The sequence below is a fragment of the Carassius auratus genome, chromosome 4 (genome assembly GCF_003368295.1).
Source record: "Carassius auratus strain Wakin chromosome 4, ASM336829v1, whole genome shotgun sequence".
Taxonomy (NCBI): domain Eukaryota; kingdom Metazoa; phylum Chordata; class Actinopteri; order Cypriniformes; family Cyprinidae; genus Carassius; species Carassius auratus.
The window spans coordinates 9,554,649-9,579,827 of NC_039246.1; the positions used below are offsets into that span (position 1 = coordinate 9,554,649).

General features: G+C 40.4%; 2 protein-coding genes and 1 long non-coding RNA gene across 3 annotated transcripts; all 3 read right to left on the reverse strand.

The window, feature by feature from the left end:
- Positions 1 to 5,225: 5,225 nt before the first annotated feature.
- Positions 5,226 to 5,833, reverse strand: LOC113068380 (uncharacterized). Its single transcript, XR_003279533.1, has 3 exons — positions 5,811 to 5,833; positions 5,452 to 5,514; positions 5,226 to 5,277 (listed from the first exon to the last, which is right to left on the reverse strand). It is a non-coding gene; the product is annotated as an uncharacterized LOC113068380 (long non-coding RNA).
- A 3,428-nt stretch (positions 5,834 to 9,261) lies between these two features.
- Positions 9,262 to 9,918, reverse strand: LOC113068639 (scavenger receptor cysteine-rich type 1 protein M130-like). The gene is made up of 3 exons (XM_026241427.1): positions 9,745 to 9,918; positions 9,464 to 9,631; positions 9,262 to 9,365 (listed from the first exon to the last, which is right to left on the reverse strand). Exons 1-3 carry the CDS (start codon positions 9,854 to 9,856, stop codon positions 9,262 to 9,264), a joined length of 384 nt encoding a protein of 127 aa, XP_026097212.1. The 5' UTR covers positions 9,857 to 9,918.
- A 263-nt stretch (positions 9,919 to 10,181) lies between these two features.
- On the reverse strand, positions 10,182 to 18,412 carry LOC113068646 (scavenger receptor cysteine-rich type 1 protein M130-like). Its single transcript, XM_026241441.1, has 5 exons — positions 18,364 to 18,412; positions 17,310 to 17,627; positions 16,899 to 17,201; positions 16,708 to 16,779; positions 10,182 to 10,189 (listed from the first exon to the last, which is right to left on the reverse strand). Exons 1-5 carry the CDS (start codon positions 18,410 to 18,412, stop codon positions 10,182 to 10,184), a joined length of 750 nt encoding a protein of 249 aa, XP_026097226.1.
- Positions 18,413 to 25,179: the final 6,767 nt, after the last annotated feature.

Sequence of the window (25,179 nt, forward strand, 5' to 3'; positions counted from 1 at the left end):
ACAGCGACCCAATTGGATTCATGGGAGAAAAATGAAGTCAATTAGAAGCAAGCACTTCCTGGGTGTCGGGCGTACTGCGCAGACTCAAACTGAGCTTGATGACGTAAATGTCACATGAACAACCTGTACATCTTCTAATCGCTGTGCCAAGAGAAATCTGAATCACCCACCGAATCTTCCAGAGAAGGCGAGGGTGAACAGGAGCACATTTTGGTAAGTATTCTGATTAATTATCTTCCTTGACTTTATGCCTCCACTTCCCCCCTGATAGCCTCATAGACGGTAAAAGATTGCCTGCGAGCTTCTCCTCCTGTCCATATGGTAATTTCTCTACTGTGCAACAGAGAGTCGCAGGTTATGATGCAATCGTTAGCCTATTTTTTACAAAAACTGCTTCTATGAGACCATAACGTATAGTGTTTCTTTATGGTCATAACGTAAGATAAAAGGTAATGGAGCCTTTTATACATTTTCGTGTTTCTTTAGAAATAATTAATGGACAAATGGAGTCTTTAAACGCCTCAGATGTAAAGTTATTCACTGTCAAAGTGACGCCAAAATGAATGGGAGTCAATGGAATGCTAACAGCAGGTGGGGGTCCGCTAGCCAATGGCGGCGCCCAGGGGTGCTTCAATAAAATATGAAACCCTGCCCCCCTGGTTGTACCATAGACATATAAATAAAAAAAAGTTTTCAACCGCCACCAGCTGGTCGTTTTAAGATGAGCGCCTTATATATATTTTTTAGCTGGCTATAAACTCTTTGGTGGACACACGTTATTCATTGTTAGCCACATGGCCTGTTAGTCTTTTTTTTCATTTATGCTACAGTATATACTGGAGCCAAGGGCAGTCTGGAGTGTGTGCAAACTGTGCATTTGTGAGGGAGAGAGAGCTGGAGAGATGTGCTTTACAGTGCGCATCCTTCCAGATGATCCTGATCCTTGTTCACAGTAAGCAGCAACCAGAACATCTACAGGTTCTCCACAGTCCAGCTCTCTACACACTCTACGCATCATCAATATCCCAGTCATAATCTCACACTTTTCCCCACAGAACTTGATAAATACAAATATGTATACATATTTCAAACTGGACAAATAAAGCTGGACAGGAGTAAATAAATAAATAAAAATTTAGCAGCTGTTGTTGTATTGTTTTTAAACAAATCCTTACACACTATTTCTGAAATGATGGCTGATGGATATATATATATATAAAATGCTGCACTTTGTTCCTAGGGTTTCTAGGCAGTTGCTAGGGTGTTCTGAATTGTTGGTAGGAAATTGCTATGGTAACCTGGTTGGTTACTAGGATGTTGCTAGGCAGTTGCTAGGGAGGTCTGGGTGGTGGCTATGTGGTTGCTAGAGTTTTTTGGGTGGTAACTCTCGTGTTGCTAGGTGGTTGGTAGTTATCACAGATTGTTACTATGGCGTTTTATAGAGTTTATAACATGTTCTTAGCCTGATTTATCACTTAGCTAATCACTGCTAGCATGTGTAGCATGATGGAAGTCTTGTTTGCTAATGTGAGTCAAAAGAGCTAAAACTCCATGTTTTTATCTAAAGATCCCTTTTGATCTGTTTAAATGGAAGTCTATGAAGTGTTGCTATTGGCCATTGCTCATTGGCTACTTGAAATTATATATATATATATATATATATATATATATATATATATATATATATATATATATATATATATATATATATATATATATATATATATATATATATATATATATATATATATATATATTGAGCTTATTTCACAGCACATAATTTTACTTTTTGTCTGCTTCTATAATTTATTATAAGACACAGCATGACAGAATGAAGTAAATACATTAGAAGTGATATTTCTTGATTTGGTTCTCATAATAATCTTTCATATATGTTGAGATATCTCAAGACAGAATTAGTAGAATTTAAAGTGAATGCATTTTATTTAAAAAAAAAAACTTAAATACACAGTATACAATGCACACAGTATATAATATATATACATAAAAACTTTAAAAACACTAAACGTAATTTTGGACAGCACACTTCAGTTAATATGAAAGTCAGAAAAAATGTAAGTTAAAATAAACTTAAATGCACATAAGTGCACTTTAAGTGTTAAGAAACATAGAGTGAGTACTCAGTTTAGATAAACTAAAGTGACCTTTAATTTGATATACATTATAAGTGCACATTAAAGGGTTAGTTCACCGAAAAATTAAAATTATTTCATTAATGACTCACCCTCATGTCGTTCCAAACCAGTAAGACCTCCGTTCATCAGTTTCACTAAAGTTTCAGGTCTTTAAAGTCTGTACAAAGTCAGAATTATTTTTCTGAATAAATTATTTGCATTTTATATCCTGATTGAGCAACATCTATTTCAGACTATTCAAGACTGCACAAACTCTACTGTAGAGTTTCCATAGGAGTAAAATGTTTTGTATGTAAATATTAATTTAAGCAACATTTAAATCATTAAGTGCTTCAAATTGCATACTGTTAACAAAATATTTTTTGAAACATTTGTCATTATACATATATATAGTATGTAATATTAATATTACAACAACATAATTACATAAGTACAGTGAATACATTACAACGCATACATATTTATTCAGATTTCAGAATGAACACTTTGACATTTGTTAGGGAGACAGGGGATCATAGTGACACTTTTTGTTTGAGGGTCAGTAACTTAGTGGTTGTTCATGCTAGTCCTCTAAAACTTTGATAAATTGTAACCACATTTGTCTACTACAAATACAAATCACTTGAACTTGTACTACACAAACAGATTATGTGAGTTAATGTCAAATACAAAGAGTTCCGTTGTTACAACCTACTCCAGTTGTAACACTAGTTGGGGTTAGAGGGAGTCTGGTGAAACAATATCCACTTTCCAGATTATGCAAGAACTTCATTGAAGAACAAAAACGAACAATTTAACCAAAATAAACATTCTGGAACTTTAAATTCAAGCCTAAAAAAAATGCTGTATCTGTGTGTGTGTTGGAACTTAACAATATAACACATTTCTCTGTGTGTCAGTGTGCATGTAGTGTATTTCTTATGGGACTTTAAACTTAACACTATAACAAATTGCTGTGTGTGTCACTGCGAGTGTGTGTATAGTGTATATCTCATAAGGGTTGAGTCATGCTCATAGTTGTGACAAATGTAGATGGCTGCCGCTGGGGTGCAGGCTTCATGGGCCCAGAACTGACAAGAAACACACTTGACCCACACTTTCCACTTATTTCCAAACTGATCCATGCACACGATGCAGAAATTCTCATTGTTAGACAAATCAGAACACTCTTGGTAATTGGACTTGGGCTTTTAGCTTGATTTCTTCTTTTGTCTCTTCCAAGACACCAATCTCTTTTTTTTGCCCTTTTTCCGGTGTTCCTAACATTTTTTTATGAACTGTTACAGCTATCTCCAACCCAAGCAGCCATTACATAGCTAACTCTTTAAGCATGTGGGTTTGAAGTTATTATTAATGTCTAGCATCTAATTAAACTACAGAAATGACTATTTAAGATTATGTAAGTCAACTTTCTTCACTGAAAATCACTTTTGTGGTGATAAAATTCACAATCTTGCTCACAGACACATGCCACTTCTCCTGTTAGCTCAAAATGGAGATGGGATGGTATGATATGGATGAAATCACCATAGGTTGTTTCTGATTGGTCAGACTGACAGTGTTACAACTAACGCCATGTTAAAACACTCCCCAGTATCCCCTACATATGTTGAGATGTCTTGTCCAAATATTCGCTACTATAATGAATATGAGTGTAATTTTTTAATAAGCAGGGAAAATTGCTAACATTCAACAAACATTTACAGGCTTAGGACATCTGCATTTTAATAATGTATAGTGAGACTTTAGATATAAAAATTCAGACTTGTTAGTTGATGATTTCTCATTTCTTTTCTGATTGCACAATTTCCTAATATGTGGGAATACTAGGAAAAGCAATATGGCAGCGGAGTGTTTTTTGTGACGTCGTGAGCAAGTATTCATGTCATGTGTTTCTGACAATCAGAAAGCACCACTGCAGCACATAAAGTGAATAACGTGCTTTTCTGTTCAGTAAATTGTTGTTGTGATCTTTGATTTGTGTTTTTGAGGTAAACTTGTATATTTCTGTTATTTGTTTCTTCTCTTTCAGCCAGGACACTCTTGTAAGAGATTTTAATCTCAATGAGTTCTTATCCTGGTTCAATAAAGAATCAATGAATCAGTAAAAAAAAAAAAAATTATATATATATATATATATATATATATATATATATATATATATATATATATATAATTTAAAAGTGTCTGCTGTTTGTAAAATTATTAAGTACATTCCATAGTGGGCGAGAACTCAACTTAAGAAAACATCATCAATTTGAACAAAAACGTGCTGCAAATACTCACAACACAGACAATAAAGAAACATGCTGCAAATAGACACAGACATCAGAAAGGTTTGAGGGAATCGCACAGTGACTAACAAGTACTGTATGTAGCTTACTTACTTTAACAAATTCCCCTATAAAAATTAATCATTGTTTTAAGATTAATTCATTAATTCATACATTATATAAAAAGCAAATAAAAACAAAAAATGGTTATTATAGTTAAACCATGGTACCCATGCACAAATTGACTATGGATTTACTACATGCCATAGTTTAACCATGACATTTGTACAACTGTGGTAACAAATGGTAATCAAACCCCCCAAAAAAAGGTAAATTTTAGTTTTGAGTAATTTTATTGTGGTCTTTCCTTGCTTGTTTCTTTTTTTGTGTTGTGAGGATTTGCAGCATGTTTTGTATTTGGTTGTGTTGGGAGTATTTGCAGCACATGTGATAATCCATTAATGATGGGTGGCAGCTGAATTATGAACAAACTCAACTCAACACAATTATGTTTATACAAAGTAACTGAATGTCAGAAAATTACAGATTTTTGTTTCCTCAAATTTCTAAGGCTACACAATAGAAAAGATTTGTAAAAGCATCTGAAAAAAGTCAAGCACCTTTTCAAAAGGTCATAAAAAAAGCATTTTTTTCTTTCAAAAGCTGCAATTTTGTACAGTATTTCAGTACAGAACGTAACATAACACCCACTGATTGGATGCAACTGAAACGTATATGGTAAGATTGCTAAAACCTTAAAAGCTTTGAAAGGATTTGAGGCAGTTTGTGTGGTTTGAGTTAAACAGCTCCTGCCTCTCTTCCTGGATCCTCCTCCACATCATCATAGTCTGTTATTGGAAAACAAGAGAATGATTCATGTATCAATAAATACATTAGCATACATGATAAAAAAACACTATAACACTAAAATATACTAGCAGTAAATTTAAATGACCTTTCATAACCAGAAATGTATCATATGAAATGATTATAAAGACTAAATAAAGGTGTTAATAACGTACCAAACATGTCAGTCATATATTCTCTGACATTCTTCACATCATCATACTCCTCCTGAACACCCTCTGATATAAATGTGGTGATTATTAATTAGATGAACAAACAGACATATATCAGGGTGACCAGTCCTGCAGAGTTTAGTTCTGAGCCCAATTAAACACACCTGAACCAGCTGATCAAGGTCTTCAGAGTCACTAGAAACTTCCAGACAGGGGTGTTGGGATGAGATGGAGCTAAACTCTGCAGGACACTGACCCTCCAGGAGCAGGTTTAGACACCACTGGACTACATACTTCATTTGGCACAATAATTTGAAGAAAAATAAATTTAAAAAACCCTGGGTGCAAACTGAATTCCACACCTGCTTTATCATTGGAGAACTGTTGTATGATAATGATGTCATCATAGTTTTCTGGTAAGTCATCTACAACAAAATAATACAAAATTAAATGCACACATCGAATTATCGAAATTTTGGATATTGAGATTATACATATACAAAACAGATTCCAAAAAAGTTGGGACACTGTACAAAATGTGAGTAAAAAAGCAATTGTATCATTTACAAATCTCATAAACTTATATTTTACACACAATAGAATATAGATAACATATCAAATGTTGAAAGTGAGACATTTTGAAATGTCATGCCAAATATTGGCCCATTTTGGATTTCATGAGGGATACACATTCCAAAAAAGTTGGGGCAGGTAGCAATAAGAGGCCGGAAAAGTTAAATGTACATATAAGGAACAGCTGGAGGACCAATTTGCAGCTTATTAGGTCAATTGACAACATGATTGGGTATAAAAAGAGCTTCTCAGAGTGGCAGTGTCTCTCAGAAGTAAAGATGGGCATGGGGATCACCAATTCCCCAAATGCTGTGGCAAAACATAGTGGCGCAATATCAGAAAGGAGTTTCTCAAAGAAAAATTGCAAAGAGTTTGAAGTTATCATCTACAGTACATAATATCATCCAAAAACTCTGTACGTAAGGTCTGAGGCTGGAAAACCACACTGGATGCCCGTAATCTTTGGGCCCTTATGCTGCGTTCACACCAAACGCGAATAGAGCGTCTAATTCATGTCTACCGCTTCTAGTTTGCCGCTTGAAGATTTTGAATGCATTTGCGCAATTAGAGCGAAAGAGACATGCATAAAAAGCAAGAGTTTGAAGCGAAATGTCAATGCAAATGTTCAAATGTCACATGTCATTCACATGTCAATGCGCGAACATTTGCGTCTACCACGCCTCGCTAAATGCCCCATTCACACCGCGATGCACCTCCAGATGCACGTAAACGCGTCTTTAAATTGACTTAATATTGAAATAATTTGTGCCAGATGCTCTATTCACGTTTGATGTGAACGCAGCATTAGATGACAGTGCGTCACATACAAGTATAAACTGTAATAGAAATCACAACATGGGCTCAGGAATACTTCCAGAAAACATTGTCGGTGAACACAATCCACCGTGCCATTCGCTGTTGCTGGCTAAAACTCTATAGGTCAAAAAAGAAGCCATTTCTAAACATGATCTAGAAGCGCAGGCGTTTTCTCTGGGGCAAGGCTCATTTAAAATGGACAGTGGCAAAGTGGAAAATTGTTCTGTGGATGAATCAAAATTTGAAGTTCTTTTTGAAAAACAGGGATGCCATGTCATCCGGACTAAAGAGGACAAGGACACCCCAAGTTGTTATCAGCACTCAGTTCAGAAGCCTGCATCTCTAATGGTATGGGGTTGCATGAGTGCGCGTGGCATGGGCAGCTTAAACATCTGGAAAGACACCATCAATGCTGAAAGGTATATCCAGATGTCGTCTCTTTCAGGGAAGTTCTTGCATTTGCAACATGACAATGCCAGACCACATACTGCATCAGTTACAACATCATGGCTGCGAAGAAGAAGGATCCAGGTACTGAAATGCCCGGCCTGCAGTCCAGATCTTTCACCCATAGAAAACATTTGGCACATCATAAAGAGGAAGATGCAACAAAGACCTAAGACAGTCAAGCAACTAGAAGCCTGTATTAGACAAGAATGGGACAACATTCCTATTCCTAAAATTGAGCAACTTGTCTCCTCAGTCCCCATAAGTTTGCAGAAGAGGGAATGCTACACAGTGGTTAACATGGCCCTGTCTCAACTTTTTTTAAATGTGATGATGCCATGAAATTTCAAATCAACTTATTGTTCCCTTAAAATGATACATCTTCTCAGTTTAAACATTTGATATGTCATCTATGTTGTATTCTGAATAAAATATTGAAATTTGAAACTTCCACATCATTGCATTCTGTTTTTATTCACAATTTGTACAGTTTCCCAACTTTTTTGGAATCGGGTTTGTATTTAATTTAAAATAATATACATACAATGTGTTAAAACGTGTAGAAATAATTATAAGAACTAAACCTGTAGCATGTTTCAGTCCAACAGTGATTACATCATCATAGTTCTCTGGTGTGATTTGTTGCTCTTCTAAATGAGTTAAAAACAAAGAGAGGATGAAAGAAAAAAATACCCATGTATGAGTTTTCATTTTTTTATATTCATTTCACAAGCAATGTACTTTTCTGAATATCAGCACATGTGTGCGAGCACAAATGTGCTATGAATTTTTTATACATTGATTATAATTTTATACAACAACGTGCATAACAGCACGGTGCTTCTATGTGTTGTGATCTAAAACCTTTGTACACAGTATGCCACTGTTAAAGGGTTCATCGGATGACCATTTTTGTTGTTATGATTCTTTAGGGTCTTAATGAAAACTCTATAACATACTTTAGTTAAAATGTTTTAAATTGGTTGTCTAAAAAACCTTTTAACCCTTTTAACCCTGTCAAAATCAGTTTTGTTTTCAGCACGATTTTCTAGTCCATATTCCTTTAAATGCTAATGAGCTCTGCTCACCCCGCCCCTCTCTTCCGTGGTGTGACAAATCTCAGAGCAGCCTAATTTGAGAAAGGGGATATTAAAATAGGGATTTAAAAAAACAACACTTGATGGATTTTTATCATTATAGGGTGGATACACACTTCCAACACACATTTATGTTCTAACAACACCAAAAGTGAATTTTGCAACTAATAACCCCTTTAAGACTGTATGTCTGTCCCTCACATCCTCATTTTCATCCGCATGAAATATGCTGTCTACCTTGACTGAGGTCTATAAACAGAAACAGGTTTACTGTTCACAGGCACAGAGGGTTAAAGAAGTGAAACCAATCAGCTGAAGTCATTCACCTATTGTTGGGCCTTTAGTGCTGGAGAAATCATTATGGTATTCAGGTGTGGCTCTTTCTGCAGATTTTGCTTTAATAAAAAAATATATATAAAAATGAATGAATGAATAAACAAATAAATTAAAACCATATTATAAATTATGCTAAATTAAATGTTGAATGGTGTATATCATTTCTGCTGAGATAACTTCCTATATGAATGTTTTTGTAGAATGTTTTTAATTTATTATAGAATCATTACACAACAAACAGTAAACAGGGTTTAAGTCCTCCAACCTGAAAGAAGCTCATCAGCATCTTCATACCCAGAATGCTGTTCTTCAGAAAGGACACTTCCTGTTATGGAGTAAAACCATCAAACAGATGTTCACAATCACAAATCTGACCCCCCCCCCCCCCACACACACACACACACTTCCTTTGGATCACTCAACACTAATACTATTTTCAAATAACACTCAAGGTCCCACAAATAAATCAATGTGATTGATTCCACTCATCCCTCTGTGTAAAGTGATTATCCTGTTAATGACTACAAATCTAATATTATGACAGTTACTCACCCCTCTGAGTGAAGAGACTGTGTCTGATAGTGAGTCTGTGCTGAATCTCCTCATAAACGGCCTCAGTCGTCGTCCTGTGTCTCCTCTTAGAGAGAGCTGTGAGTGTAGACAGACAAACCTGCTGTCAGTTCACAACACATGACTGATCACACACTGAATAAGACACAATATGACAGTCTCTGGATCTCTCCTACCTCTCCTCATCACTCTGTTCTGCTGAATCAGTATAAGCAGTGGCACTAAGAGCAGTAAGAGCACAACTCCCAGAACAATCACAAGAACTGGGGGGACGGAGAAAGACACTGCTGGAGGAGAAGCTGATGTTGTGGCAGGAGTAGTGGACACTGACAAATCTGGCAAATCTGGCAAAACAGACACAAGCACGTTCAAAGCTATGAATGTTCTGAATATAACAACATTAGACACTTTAAAATGGTCTAAAAATAAATATTATTTCTCAGTATTTTCCTGTGACCTGCACAGGTGAGTCCAGCGTGCTCTTTGTGGGAGCAGTCAGTGTGGTTTTTCAGGGAGAGAGGACAGTCCCACAGGTGAATCTCATTCCCTCTGCACTCGACTCTGTTCATCCACACAACACCTTCACCAGCACCAAAGACTGAATTCCCATCAGCCCTCAGTGCTGCTCCACAACCCAGCTGCCTGCAGACCACCTGAGCATCGCTGATGTCCCACTGATCATCACAGACTGAGCTCCACACAGCGTTATGATACACCTCCAGCCTCCCAGAGCACCGGCCCTTACCTCCACTCAGTCTGAGAGGAACATGATCTACAGTAAAACACACAATTCAGAAAAATGTACAACAGCAGCGTCTGCACAGGAGTATGTGTGTGATCTTTTGTATGTTCCAAGATGAAATCCTGCTGGTTTCTCATTAAAACACCATTATCTTATTTCCCTGTCGAAAAAAACAGCTTATGCTGGTTAGATTATGTTTAAGCATGGCAGCTGGTTTAAACTGGTTTGAGCTGGTCCTAAAAAAGTAGCTCCTGTTCAGGACCAGCCAATAAATGTAATTTATTAATAAGATTCGGGAGGAGCGCGTCAGATACTTAGCCTTATCAACACAGGTGGACCATAATCAAGTAATCAATTCCATAGTATAAATATCGCTGGCTTACCTCTATCCATTGACGGTTTATCAGCATGCTGGTTCGCTTCGTCAGTCACCTTATCACAGACCCAATTTTCGTACCAACGAAGAGTGCTACACAGGGGATTTATACGACCTGCTGCTTTTGCCGGACCTGAGAAAATTTCTACCCGGCCAAACACAGCCGTTGAGCAGCATTAAGCGTCATCGCGACAGCTGCTCTCTTCGCCAAGCCACACATCGTGGCCAATAGACCATGCAAGCTTCGAGCTCGCCTCGCTCGATACAACGATCGCGCCGCCCGAGACCGAGCTCTCGTCGAGCGCTGGATTGCAGCAGAAAGAATCCAACCAGCCTGGGCTGAACAGTTCTCACCGTGGCTCAGCCTTTCACCACGGCGTTCCGGCCAAGTGGCAGTTTGAGGCCGCTTCCTCTAGCGGCACAGACCGCGCGACATTAACCAATACATTTCCAGACGAAGACGCTAAAAACAGGTTCTTCTTTTTCTTCATTGGATTTTTACGGCAGTTGGCATCCAAAGTGTTTCATCTAAAAGCAGGTTCGCGGCTAAAGTTTGTTAAACGACGTCATGACGCAGTTCTGTCCTCTTCTACTAGTGTTTTATGGCGATTTTGGCAAACCAGCGTAAAGGTGCATTACCGCCACCCAATGATCTGGAGTGTGGATTGCGCATAGATTTGGACTACAGATACAAACGTTCCTTCGGAGGATGATGCCACTTTTAACCACGAAGCCAAAGCATTACATTTGCCTTGCGGGGCACGTTTAAACCTCACCGAAATGATACAGACATAAGTTCCATTATTAAAAAAAAAAAAAAAAAAAAAGCTTGTAAGTCTCTGGATAAAAGCGTCTGCTAAATGCTTAATTAAATTTTACATTTTAATTTCCATGCAAGTCTTCTGGTTGGACCAAATCATTTAGGGACCTATTTCACCATTCACTGGTGTGATCACTCAAAATTCATCTAAAACACATCTGTGTGTGAGTAAAATTACTGTCGCCTTTTAAGGACCGTAATACGAAAAAACTGGCAAGTAAATATCTTTAGAAACCACTTGGAAGCGAATAGCACATAACTGCTGTTAACCCATTTTCTGCAAGCATCGCCAACGGCCCCAGTCTATTATCGTTCCACTTTCACAGCACGTTAAACATCACACTCTTACTTGATCTGGATAAACCGCACATCAATTGAAAGTCTAAAGACTTGGCTTTTATATTTCACCAATATTTCGATAAAACATCATTTCAGTGATAATTTTCCATCATGTCAGGAAAACTATTCCCATTCCTGAACGGTAAACTTCGAAGTGTTAGCTCGTGGACAAACGATGATCATGGATCTAGTCAGAAAGAATCATGAACAGAAACATCTTTATTTTGGGTATGTCATTTCTGTCTCCATGCCAAAAATGGGGGGTGACTGGTAAGGGGTTAACGTTACTGCCATAATCATGTCTTTCGGTACAATGTCTTACAAGACTAAACATGCTTCATCGTTTCCAAAAGCCTCTGTCTCCACAGTCCATACTACAACGTGAAAACAGCGTTCCAAACGTATCCCCTCGAGAGACCATCTAAAGAGCCCGGAGGCCAAATGAGAGGAAAGATGCTTTTCCAACAGGAACATAATAAGGTGGACACGGCTTGAGGAATTGTCAAATCAGGCAACCAATTGCTAAGCTGGTAACACAGTAGGATACCCGTTAATTTTTAGCTTGCCCCATCAAATGTTACTAACCTTTTTTACTCTTCCCACAGCCAACATCTACAGCAGCCGAAGCAAGTAGCCTTTCCTGTACCTCCTCACTGCCGCAGCAGTGTCTGCTCCCGCAGGAGCCTTTCACGTATCTCCCCACTGCCGCAGCAGTGTCTGCTCCTGCAGGAGCCTTTCCCGTATCTCCCCACTGCCGCAGCAGTGTCTGCTCCCGCAGGAGCCTTTCCTATACCTCCTCACTGCCGCGCAGTGTCTGATCCCGCAGGAGCCTTTCCTGTACATCCTCACTTCCACAGCAGTGTCTGCTCCCGCAGGAGCCTTTCCCGTATCTCCCCACTGCCGCAGCAGTGTCTGCTCCCGCAGGACCCTTTCCTGTACCTCCTCACTGCCGCAGCAGTGTCTGCTGCCGCAGGAGCCTTTCCTGTACCTCCTCACTGCCGTAGCAGTGTCTGCTCCCGCAGGAGCCTTTCCTATACCTAAATATATATATTAAAAAAAAAAAAGAAAAAAAACCCACACATCACCTCCGCTTAAAGGCATGCCATGCATCCGAGGTTGCGGTGATAGCATCATGTATCGACAATAGCCAAGACGATATTAGGCCCATTCTCCAACCAACGTTTTTTATAATAATCATTAGGCGGCCTATCATAATTTCGGCTATCAAACCGCTCCGTTATCCCATCTCAGCACTGCATTTCACGCTCGCCCGTGCTCCCAAAGGATGATGTGAGCCTGTAGGTGGCAAAGAAGTCTCCATCCTCAAATAGACATACATAGTTTGCAGATATAAGGTATTCCATCGTTCTTTAACAGGTAATCCGATACGTGCCATTTATTAAAGGAGCTCTCACTAACGGAGTTTAATGCCACAGTTACATTAGAACGCATCTCATTCTGGTTTCAGGGGTGGCGTCGGTCCCATCATGAGGCATGTGGTCCGGGGCGCGTACGACCAAGGCATCATTTCAACCGAACTCACTCCAAATATATGCACTTACCGGTTTTTGAATACCTTATATTTAAGGCATTAGTTTACGTCCATTTTAGGGTTAAATCATTGGACTTTAAATGGAATCTACTATCGTATATTTAAAAAGATAATAATAATTCACAGGACAAGCAAGATGACAGTAGTGCCGACTACATGAACTAGCAGAATTTAAATATAGTATTTTATACTTAATGCCAGTTTATCAGTACGTCCAAAAGTATATTTTTCGATTATTGGTGATTCCATAGGCTCTTTACGTGCACCTGCATGGTCAAAATGGGAAATAGTAAGCTCAGACAAGTATAAAGAATCTTTCTCTTACTCCACCCATGCACGATTACATCGTTGATATGTACCATCGATCTCACGTGCTGACAATGACCACATCGCCGACACATGGCACCTATTTGGGGTACACTGGCACAGGAAATCCAATTTATTTTTGCACGCTTAATTTCGAATACTATGACTGCACCAAGATTTTTCGGACCCATTATCGGAAGCAGCTCATTGGATTTGCTAAACAATTATTCAAGTAAGCCTCACAGTGTCTACCCTCGTAGACAAACAAAACACAAAATTCACAAAATTCAGTCAGCGACACCTATCAAACACCAACGAGTACATCGCAGCTAAAACAAATTTTCCCTCCGATGGCAAGATGTACCCATCCAATACCACAAGTTACGCTTTTGCCGAACACTAACGGGTGCTTCGCAGATAAAACAATCTCAATTTTCCCTCCAATGGCTGGAGAGACTACCCATCTGGCTACCTGCCCGGCTACCTGCTTTGCCATTGTGTCTTACGTACGGAGAGGTTTACCCATCCAATGCATGGAGTCAGGGCTCCCATTGAATGTAGGTGAGAGCTTCCCGGCTAGACAACCTTACCTTTTCCGTCCATCAGCCAGAGAGGTTTACCCATTCGATTCCTGGAGCTAAGCTCCTATCGGACATCGGTCAGAGCATCCCGGCTAGACAACCTGACCTTTACCATCCTTGGCCAGCGAGGCTCACCCGTTCGATGCGAGTGCTCCCATCGGACGCTGACGAGAGCCTCCTGGCCAGCCAACCACGACCTTACCACGTGGTTTAGGTTACAAACCTACAAGCAAGCTGTTTGATGCAGCAAGTACCAAACACACAAATAAACCCTACCTCCTTCCTACGGTCACCAAGGCTTACCCGTCTATGGCCGGGAGTAGCAAACTCCCATAAGACACTGACGACAGCCTAACGACCACACAAACTTACCTTTTCCATCCTACGGCCTGCGAGGCTCACCCAGTTTTTGGGGAACAGGAAGTCCCCGCTGGACGCTGGCAAGAGCCTCCTGGCCGCCTATCGTTACCTTTTCTGTCCCACATCTGGAGAGGCTTACCCGTTCGATGAGTGTGCTCCCTTCGGACGCCGGCGAGAGCCTCCCGGTTAGACAACCTTACCTTTTCCTTTTCTATGGTCAGCGAGGCTTACCCGTTATATGTGTGTGCTCCCTTCGGACGCTGACGAGAGCCTTCTGGACAGACTTGCTTTACGTTTCCACTCTACGGTCAGCGAGGCTTACCCGTTCGATGTGTGTGCTCCCTTCGGACGTCGGTAACAGTCTCTCGGCCACGCAACTTACCTTTCCATTTGACGGTAGGCGAGGCTTAACTGTCCGACACTACGAGTCTCGTCCTCTCGCCAAATCCTGCAAAAAAAAAAAAAACTCTCAGCTACCCTCAGCTACTCTCACATCTTTTAACCCTGCCTGGCGAGGCTTACCCGTTCGATGTTCTGAGTTTGAGGCCCCATCGCATGCCGCGAGAGTCCTCCCAGTCGGGTTTTCCTTTCCAACTCTCCCCCTCCGCCGAAGCTTACCCGTCTGATGCGTGTGCTCCCTTCAGACGTCTGGCGAGAGTTCTCCCAGACGGGCCTATGCTTGCCGGCCACAAGTGAGTCTCATCCATCCGATGCCGTGAGTCGGGATCTCCCTTCGGATGTCGCCAGAGTCCTCCTTGTCGGCCAGCCCAAAGCTTTTTATCTGCCAAACCGAGAGGACCCAGACGTCCATCATCCTGAGTCTCAATCTCCTGTCGGAGGCTTCATGGGCCCTCTCGGTCAGCGTTAGGCCCTTCACCCACTGAATAGCAGGGGCTATCAGCCAATAGGGCCCGTACGCCGACACCGTGACCTATTCCGGTCGAGGCAACTCGGGTCCTCCCAGTCAGGCACCACAACCATGCTGCTCCTCCTCATCGGCCGGTAGGGCTCACCGCTCCAACGCCAAAAAGCTCCAGTTGAGCATCGGCTCAAGCCCTACCGACCGGGCGCCAACAACCACGTAGTTCACTAGCTGCAGCCGGTAGGGCCTACTCTCCCAATGCCCAAGTCGCTCCCTCTGGAGTACGTAGACCCTTCCAGCCTGCCAACGAGATGACTTCTCAGAAACCAAATCAGCCCCCGCCAGTACTCTGCTTTTTTGGGGGGGCATTCTTTAAACTGGCCGCTGTCCTCTTGTACATTTGCCTTTTTGGGGGGCACTCTAGGTTCGGGCCATTCCCGAGCTCGGAGCCCTTCCCCGGACAGCACGCCAAATACGCATACCATACCTCAGCTAATTATATGTAAGCGTGAACTAGTGAAATGTAATTTATTAATAAGATTCGGGAGGAGCGCGTCTGATACTTAGCCTAATCAACACAGGTGGACCATAATCAAGTAATCAATTCCATAGTATAAATATCGCTGACTTACCTCTTTCCATTGACGGTTTATCAGCATCCCTCCTCCACCCCATCTCCTCACTTCAAGTTCACTTTATAAATAGACGGGGAAGGGGGGGTACTCTAGGTTCGGGCCATTCCCGAGCTCGGAGCCCTTCCCCGGACAGCATGCCAAATACGCATACCATACCTCAGCTAATTATATGTAAGCGTGAACTAGTGAAACAGCTTTTAACCAGCTCATGCCAAACTAAGGACCAACTTAAAGCTGCAGTAGGTAACTTCTGTAAAAATATATTTTTTACATATTTGTTATCATATAAACCTGTCATTATGTCCTGACAGTAGAATATGAGACAGATAATCTGTGAAAAAATCTAACTCCTCTGGCTCCTCCCAGTGGTCCTATTGCCATTTGCAGAAATTCATCCACTCCCGGTAAGAAACAACCAATCAGAGCTGCGGTCTGTAACTTTGTTTGTGTTCAAAATGTAGAAAAATTTATATAAGCGAGTACACCATGAATCCATTTTCCAAACCGTGTTTTTAGCTTGTCCTGAATCACTAGGGTGCACCTATAATAAGTGTTTATATTCGGACTATTTTAGATTGCTTCGGGGGTACCGCGGCGGAGTAACCCATTACCTTTGTGATTCTTCATAGACATAAACATAGAGAAGTAGTTCCGGCTACAATGTTCTTCCGCAAGATGCAAGCAGTTCTGTTTATTAACCGCTAGATCGTCAAAAGTTACCTACCGCAGCTTTAAACCAGCTACCATGCTTCAAAACATTTCTAACCAGCATATGCTGTTTTTTTTTCAACATGGGTTGCATTTAACATTCATAATTTTAATGGTTGTTTCTGTTAAATTAACTTACCTGGACACTGTCTCTGATGGGGAGATGTAGAGCATGTCAGAGAGCTTCGAGGAGACTCATGGATCTCCAGTTCTGTAATAACAATTAAATTATTATTAAATGTATTCCACACATCTTCTTTTAAGCTCTAATAATAAGGGATCATGTTTGTATTTTACTGTTTACTGATGAAAAAAAATCATATGTTTTACCTGAGCAGATGATTTTGGCCACTTCATCATCACCACAGTTATTCTGTCCCCAGGGTAAAGATGGACACTGCCATAAAGTGGAATCATGTGGTCGACATGTAACTTTATCCAGCCAGTTAGGAGCTGATATCACTCTTGATGTAGAATCAGACAAAACACCAGATCTTCCACAGTTCAGCTCTTGACAGATCAGACTCGCTGTGTCTCTGTCCATCTGGTTGTAACACACATTACCCCAGGATCCATTGTAGAAAACCTCCACATTCCCTTCACAGCCCTCAGTTAACCTGATCTCTTTAAACTCTACATAAAATTATAAGAATTCAATTTTAAAATCACAAATTTGAATTTTTAAATTTGTATAAAACCTTATACTTAATTTGAGTGTAAACAATTTATCAGTATGTTTACCTGAGCACACGACTCCTACGTCCTCCTTGTGTTGACAGTCATGTTTTCCCCAGCCTGAAGAAGAGCAGCTCCACAGGGACGTCTCATTCCCCACACACTCCACCTCATCCAGCCATATGTGACCAGAACCAGGACCAAACCAGGCTGGTACTTGCTGGTTACTGAGGGCCACTCCACACTGCAGCTGTCTGCACACCACATGGGAATCTTTAATATCCCAGGAGTCATCACACACTGTCCCCCATGAGCCGCTGTGAAAAACCTCCAGCCTCCCTGCACAGTCTTCCCCAGAACCCACCAGCCTGATGGACCCACGACCTGATATTCAGAGTCAAAAAAACTCATTACTGATCACGAACAGCTGGAGAATCTGCCCAGATGTTGTTGTTCTCACCAAGGCAGGTGATGTACAGCTGTTGTGTGAAGCTGCAGTTGAGAGTTTGTGGAGAACTGCAGTTCCCCAGATGAGCTTCACTCCCAGAGCACTGGAAGCCCTTCACACACTCATGACTGTGTTCAGGACTGGATGAAGAGGAGCTGTAGAAGTTCAGCACAGAGCCACAGCCCAGCTGTCTGCAGACCACAGAGGATTCAGTGAGACTCCAGGAGTCCAGCAGAACTTTCCTCCAGACCTGATGGAAAGAAACTTCCAGCTCCCCCTCACACTGTCTCTCTCCAGACAACCGCACCAGACCATCATGAAGAGACAGAGAGGAACCTGAATTGTGTTAAAATGTAATGAGATAGTTTTTATAAAATACACTAAACATTTTTCAGTAACATAATGCTCTCAAAGTAAAAAAAAAGTTTACTAGAGCAGATGACTCCAACATCTTTTCTGTGAGAACATTCAGCTCGACTCCATGAAGAGATGTAACATTCTGAGAGTTTTGTTTCATTCCCGTCACAATCAAACACATCAGCCCAGATTTCACCACTTCCCTCTCCAAACCAGTCGGATCCCACAACAGACACAGCAATCCCACAATTCAGCTGTCTACAGAGGACATTGGCAGCTCTCATATCCCAGCAGGCATCACACACTGTGCCCCACTCTTTGAGGAACTGAAGCTCCACTCTTCCAGAACAAGAGTCTGAACCATTTATCAGTCTGAGATCAGTGTAACCTGAGCGAAGTAAAGAGAGTTCAGTAACAATGCATAAAACTTGCTTCAGTTAAGCTTTCATTATATTGATCACATTATATCTTAAATATAAGACATGACTGATGTAATGAGTCAGCTGCCTCCTCCCTGATTATCATCGGCACCCCGTCCTAAATTGCACCCTTCACCAGGCTCCCGACAGGAGTGGGTGTGTGAGAGAGGAGGGGCGCTGGATAAGTTAGGGCTGACAGCGTGTGATGGGGCACACCTGATGGAAATGGAGCCTCATCACCGCCGCTGTTTAAAAGCCCAACATGCCTCTCCTCAAGAGACCGGTCTCTTCCCTGTGCATGCACGTCCGGATCCGTGTGTGCGGATCCGGACGAGATCCGTATGTACGGTTGCCGGACACCGCCCCTTACCTGGACCCTTCCTCCATGAACACTGCCAGACCCCCACGAACCCCGCAGCATGACGAGGACACCAGATCCCCCTGTATGTTTGTTTTTGTCTTTTCCCCTTTTCCCACTTTTATTACCCCTCGTTTGTTTTATTTTCTGTTAATAAAAGCCTCTCTGAGGCCTGACACCATGCCCATTGTGTCTGTCATTTGCTCCTCCTGCCACACAGAGTATAAAAAACAACTGAAGAGATGCTGAATATTTATACTTAACCTGAGCAGACCAGTCCCACAGTGTTGTCAATGGTGCAGTTGTGATTGTGCGATGATGATACTGAACAGAATGAAATATGAGACTCATTTCCTCCTCACTGAATCTTTTGTGTCCACATCTGAGCGTCTTTTTTGTCAAAAGCAGCTGCTCCCAGCACCTGTACAGGAGCCCCACAGTCCAGCTCTCTACACACAACCTCTGCATCCTGCTGGTCAAAGACAGCGTCACACACTGACATCCACGTCTGATCATGAAGTATCTCTAACCTCCCAGAGCAGAGATGAGACCCATCAGCAAGTCTGGAGCGTTTATGACCTGTTTATATTTCATAAAGTGAGCATTAGGTGAGCTGTTTTTTTTCTCCAAAATGTTCTAGATGTGGCAAGTTTTACATGCAATTACATTATTAAGACTCAAGTGTTTCCTAAATATACAGGTGCTGGTCATATAATTAGAATATCATCAAAAAGTTAATTTATTTAACTAATTCCATTCAAAAAGTGAAACTTGTCTATTATACTTTTTCATTACACACAGACTGATATATTTCAAATGTTTATTTATTTTCATTTTGATGATTATAACTGACAACTAAGGAAAATCCCAAATTCAGTATCTTGTGACTTCTCAATGGCTGCGTTTACACTTGGCATTAACATGCCATCAGTCAATCGGGACACAGTGCTTTTACACTTGGTAATATCAACTGACTTCTGTACCTGAATAACCGATCCGATCTGTCTTTCCCACGCAATATTGACATAATTCTACAGAAGCACGTTCACTAGTCTTTTCAAGGTGTATTTGGTCAACATCCGGATACAGGTCACATGTTAATGCCAAATGTAAATGCAGCCAATAGGCTCGTTCGACTTGAAGCAGCGCTGCACGGAATGATCACTGTATGACATCAAAGTACCGGTACTTTGATGCCATACAGTGATCATTCTGTGCAGCGCTGCTTCAAGTCGAACGTGCTATTGGACCACAAAGCCATCTGACTCTGAACTGTGATCAACTGTGGTCATTTTGATTAGCTCAGCATAAAACAAATCTTTCCTGGAGCATTTTAGTCCTTGGTAGAGCAACTGAAGCAAACAATGAACTACGGGTGGCAAGACATTGTCAAAAGATCTCCAGGATAAAGTTGTTGACAAGTCAGGAGATGTATACACAAAAAAAAATGTAATGGCTTTATCAGTGCCTAAAAGCACAGTGACGTCTATTATTAAAAAGTGTAAGGAATTTGGTACAAATGAGAGCTTGTGCTATAATCCTTTGCAGGACAGTTGATTTGGTGGTTGCCTAGCAATATAAAAAACCCAGTGAACTGCTCTTTTTTTTAAGTGTCACCAAAAAAAGGCAGTCCAGTGCACCTCACGTTTTCAGACCTAAAAAACACGTTCTTTATGATTCTGATTATGTTTTTTTTTTTTTTTTTTTTTTTTCCTGGCTTGTTGGAGTTGTAGCTTTGACTATTATGTTATGGCCCGGTTTCATAGACAGCGATTAGGCTGTCAAGCCTTGTCTGTGAAATGGGGGTATACGTTGCACAGAGTAAATACAGCTAAAACAATAACTGTGTCTGTCTCCATTTCAGGCTGCAAAAGCAACAAAATGTGATTATTTTAGAGGGGGTGATTATTTTCTTTACAAACTGTATATTCAGTCATGTGAAAATTTGAATTTTGGCCACCTCTTACATTTACATTTTTACATTTATTCAATTAGCAGATGCTTTTATCCAAAGCGACTTACAAATGAGGACAGGGGAAGCAATCAAAAACAACAAAAAGAGCAATGATATATATAAGTGCTATAACAAGTCTCAGTTAGGTTAACACAGTACCAGAGCATGAGCTTTTAAATAATACAATAAATAAAAAGAAAGAAAACAGATAGAATAAAAAAAGAATAGAGCAAGCTAGTGTTAGAGGTCTTTACACACACACACACACACACACACACACACACACAATTGCATAATAAATGACAAGAAAAAAGAATACAAAAAGATTAGAAAGGTAGTCAGAATAGTGAGTGTTAAAGTTAGAGGGTCAAAATAAAGATGGAAGAGATGTGTTTTAAGCCGATTCTTGAAAATGCCTAAGGACTCAGAAGCTCGGATTGAGTTGGGGAGGTCATTCCACCAGGAGGGAACATTTAAATTAAAAGTCCATAAAAGTGACTTTGTGCTTCTTTGGGATGGTACAATCAAGCGACGTTCACTTGCACTAGAGGGCTCATAAGTCTGAAATAACAAATTTAGGTAAATGGTTGCAGAGCCAGTGATAGTCTAGTAGGCAAACATCAATGCCTTGAATTTTATGTGAGCAGCTATTAACCATGGAATATATATATTGTGTCGAGGCAGCTGCCACCTCCCTGTTTTTCACTGGCCCCCCGCCCTAAATCGCCGCCCTTCACCAGGCTCCTGACTGAACCCCGCAGCATGACGAGGACACCAGATCCCCTGTTTATTTTGGACACTCTTCCCCTTTGGCCACTTTTATCCCCGTGTTATTTGTTCTTCTGTTAATAAAAGCCTCTCCGAGGCCTGACGCCACGCCCACTGTGTCTGTCTTGTGCTCCTCCCGTCACAATATATATCATTATAGTTGTTTATTTAGTAAAAAATACTTCTTGAAGCCCGACAGTTGAGGTCACGAATCTATTTGGAAAAGAATAGCCTGCAAATTCTGCTTAATACATGAAATACCATACTCTTATCATAAATGTTTTTTTTTTTGTTTTTTTTTATTTTAAGAACATGAACTGTAATTATTTCTTATTAGAAATTACATTAGTTTACATTACAATTTAATTTTTTTATTGTAAACTAATGTAATTACAAATTACATTACAATAATCATGGCAGATTTAATTCTTTTCCAGCTGCATAATTCTTAAGTGGTAATTAATTATAAGCATTTAACGAAATCCAAATTATATATATATATATATATATATATATATATATATATATATATATATATATATATAGAAGCCAGTGCAAATTGATAAGCATAGGTGTGACGCGTATTCTTTTTGACTCATTCAAAATAAATCTTGCTGCCATGTTCTGTATTAATTGTAAAGGTTTGATAGAACTGGCTGGAAGACCTGCCAAGAGGGCATTGCAATAGTCCAGCCTGGACAGAACAAGAGCTTGAACAAGGAGTTGTGCAGCATGTTCCGAAAGAAAGGGCTTGATCTTCTTGATGTTGAATAAAGCAAATCTGCAGGATCGGACAGTTTTAGCAATGTGGTCTGAGAAAGTCAGCTGATCTTCAATCATAACACCAAGGCTTCTAGCTGTTTTTGAAGGAGTTATGGTGATGTGCCTACCTTGATGGTGAAATTGTGATGAAACAATGGGTTTGATGGAATCACAAGCAGTTCTGTCTTGCCAAGGTTGAGTTGAAGGTGATTTTCCATCATCCAGCAAGAAATGTCTGTTAGACAAGCTGAGATGCGAGTAGCTACCGTCGGATCATCAGGATGGAATGAGAGGTAGAGTTGAGTGTCATCAGCATAGCAGTGGTATGAAAAGCCATGTTTCTGAATGACAGAACCTAATGATGCCATGTAGACAGAGAAGAGAAGCTGTCCAAGAACTGAGCCCTGAGGCACCCCAGTAGTTAGATGTTGTGACTTGGACACCTCATAATTTGAAGGACCATCTGATAGGTAAGACTCAAACCATTGAAGTGTGGTTCCTGAGATGCCTTTTGCCAGTAGGGTTGATAGGAGGATCTGGTGGTTAACCGTGTCAAAAGCAGCGGACAGATCAAGCAGGATAAATACTGAAGATTTGGATTCCACTCTTGCCAGTCTTAGAGCTTCAACAACTGAGAGCAAGGCAGTCTCAGTTGAATTTCCACTTCTGAAGCCAGATTGGTTACTGTCAAGGAGGTTGTTGTGTGTGAGAAATGTAGAGACTTGGTTGAACACAGCTTGTTCAAGTGTTTTTGCAATGAAAGGAAGAAGGGAAACTGGTCTGTAGTTTTCTAAAAGAGATGGGTTGAGGGTGGGTTTCTTAAGTAGTGGAGTTATACAAGCCTGTCTAAATGATGAGGGAAAAACACCAGTGTGGAAGGATGTGTTGATGATGTGAGTGAGTGCAGATACAACTGCAGGAGAAATGGCTTGAAGGAGATGAGATGGATTAGGATCAAGTGGGTAACTAGTAGGGTGATTAGAAAGGATGAGTTTTGAAACTTCTGCCACAGAGAGTGAAGAGAAGGATGTAAACGAGTGTATGTTTACTGGTGATATGAGCTTGACTGATTGTGGTGTGGAATACACTCTTCTTTACAATGTTGCACCAGTTTATTGAGGTTTTTGGGCGTTTGTTAATGCACATCTCTCGCCACAGCATTACAATCAGGATGAGGTTTGGAAGTTGACTGGGCTATTGAAAAACCTTGATTCTTTTCTTATTAGTCATTCTGTTGTAGATTTGCTGGTGTGTTTAGGATCATTGTCCTGTTGCATAACCCAATTTTGACCAAGCTTTAGCTGTCAGACGGATGGCCTCATATTTGATTCTAGAATACTTGAGTTCATGGACTATTTAATGACTGTGAAGTGCCCAGGTCCTGTGGCTATAAAACAAGCCCAAAATCAACAGCTCTCCACCAGAATGTTTGATTTTTGGTTTTAGATTTTTTGTGGTGATATGCTCTTTTGGCTTTCACCAAACGTGGCGCTGTGCATTATGCCCAAATATCTCCACATTGGTCTCATCTGTTCGAAGGACATTATTTTAGAAGTCTGATATGGTTTGTTCAGATGCAACTTGATGAATTTTTACTATGTCCTGATACAGAAAACGTCTCGGGTTACGCATGTAACCATGGTTCCCCAAGAACAGGGATAGAGATGCTGCATCCTCTTGCGGGAGCTTTGGGAATGCTTTCAGCATAACCGGTGCCTGAAGCATGAATGAAATAACGACAATTAACTTGAAATTGGCAGGCCAAAGCCTATGACATAATCAACTGAGCGACTGCGGATATAAAAGGTGACTTGTAGAACACATTATCCTCTTTTTTTTTTTTTGTCTGAGGAGACACGGGCATGATACCTTAGCATGGAAAAGAGACACAGATTCTCTATGGTTACATGCATAACCCGAGACATTGATTACACTGCCTAACTGAAACTCTGATGAGCTTCAATATCATGCCAATATCAAGTTCATTGTTGTTATTTCATTCATGTTTCAGGTACCGGTTATGCTGACAATGTTCCCAAATCGCCCTCTAGAGGACAGAGCGTGGAGTTCCCTGGAACCATGGAATATATATATTGTGTCGAGGCAGCTGCCACCTCCCTGATTTTCATTGGCCCCCCGCCCTAAATCGCCGCCCTTCACCAGGCTCCCGACTGAACCCCACAGCATGACGAGGACACCAGATCCCCTGTTTATTTTGGACACTCTTCCCCTTTGGCCACTTTTATCCCCGTGTTATTTGTTCTTCTGTTAATAAAAGCCTCTCTGAGGCCTGACGCCACGCCCACTGTGTCTGTCTTGTGCTCCTCCCGTCACAATATATATCATTATAGTTGTTTATTTAGTAAAAAATACTTCTTGAAGCCCGACAGTTGAGGTCACGAATCTATTTGGAAAAGAATAGCCTGCAAATTCTGCTTAATACATGAAATACCATACTCTTATCATAAATGTTTTTGTTTTTTATTTTATTTTTATTTTAAGAACATGAACTGTAATTATTTCTTATTAGAAATTACATTAGTTTACATTAAAATTTAAATTTTTTATTGTAAACTAATGTAATTACAAATTACATTACAATAATCATGGCAGATTTAATTCTTTTCCAGCTGCATAAATCTTAAGTGGTAATTAATTATAAGCATTTAACGAAATCCAAATTATATATATATATATATATATATATATATATATATATATATATATATATATATATTTACTTTCTTACATAATCAATAAAGAATGATAAGAAAGTGTGGAATGCATTGAGGATTAATTTTATTTACCTGAGCAGATGACTCCAGCATCTTGGTTATGAGTGCAGGCACTGTTATTCCACCCTGCTGATC

What these genes read in the sequence shown, in the direction of transcription:
- LOC113068639 (XM_026241427.1), bottom strand. Translation starts at nt 9,856, where the DNA reads ATGAACAGAGTCGAGTGCAGAGGGAATGAGATTCACCTGTGGGACTGT. An exon ending in CGCTGGACTCACCTGTGCAG is followed by an intron (nt 9,632 to 9,744) that starts GTCACAGGAAAA and finishes CTGTTTTGCCAG; the next exon opens with ATTTGCCAGATTTGTCAGTG. An exon ending in GAACAGAGTGATGAGGAGAG is followed by an intron (nt 9,366 to 9,463) that starts GTAGGAGAGATC and finishes CTACACTCACAG; the next exon opens with CTCTCTCTAAGAGGAGACAC.
- LOC113068646 (XM_026241441.1), bottom strand. Translation starts at nt 18,412, where the DNA reads ATGGTTCAGACTCTTGTTCTGGAAGAGTGGAGCTTCAGTTCCTCAAAG. An exon ending in GAGCTTCAGTTCCTCAAAGA is followed by an intron (nt 17,628 to 18,363) that starts GTGGGGCACAGT and finishes TCTGAATATCAG; the next exon opens with GTCGTGGGTCCATCAGGCTG. An exon ending in GGCCAAAATCATCTGCTCAG is followed by an intron (nt 16,780 to 16,898) that starts GTAAAACATATG and finishes TTGTTATTACAG; the next exon opens with AACTGGAGATCCATGAGTCT.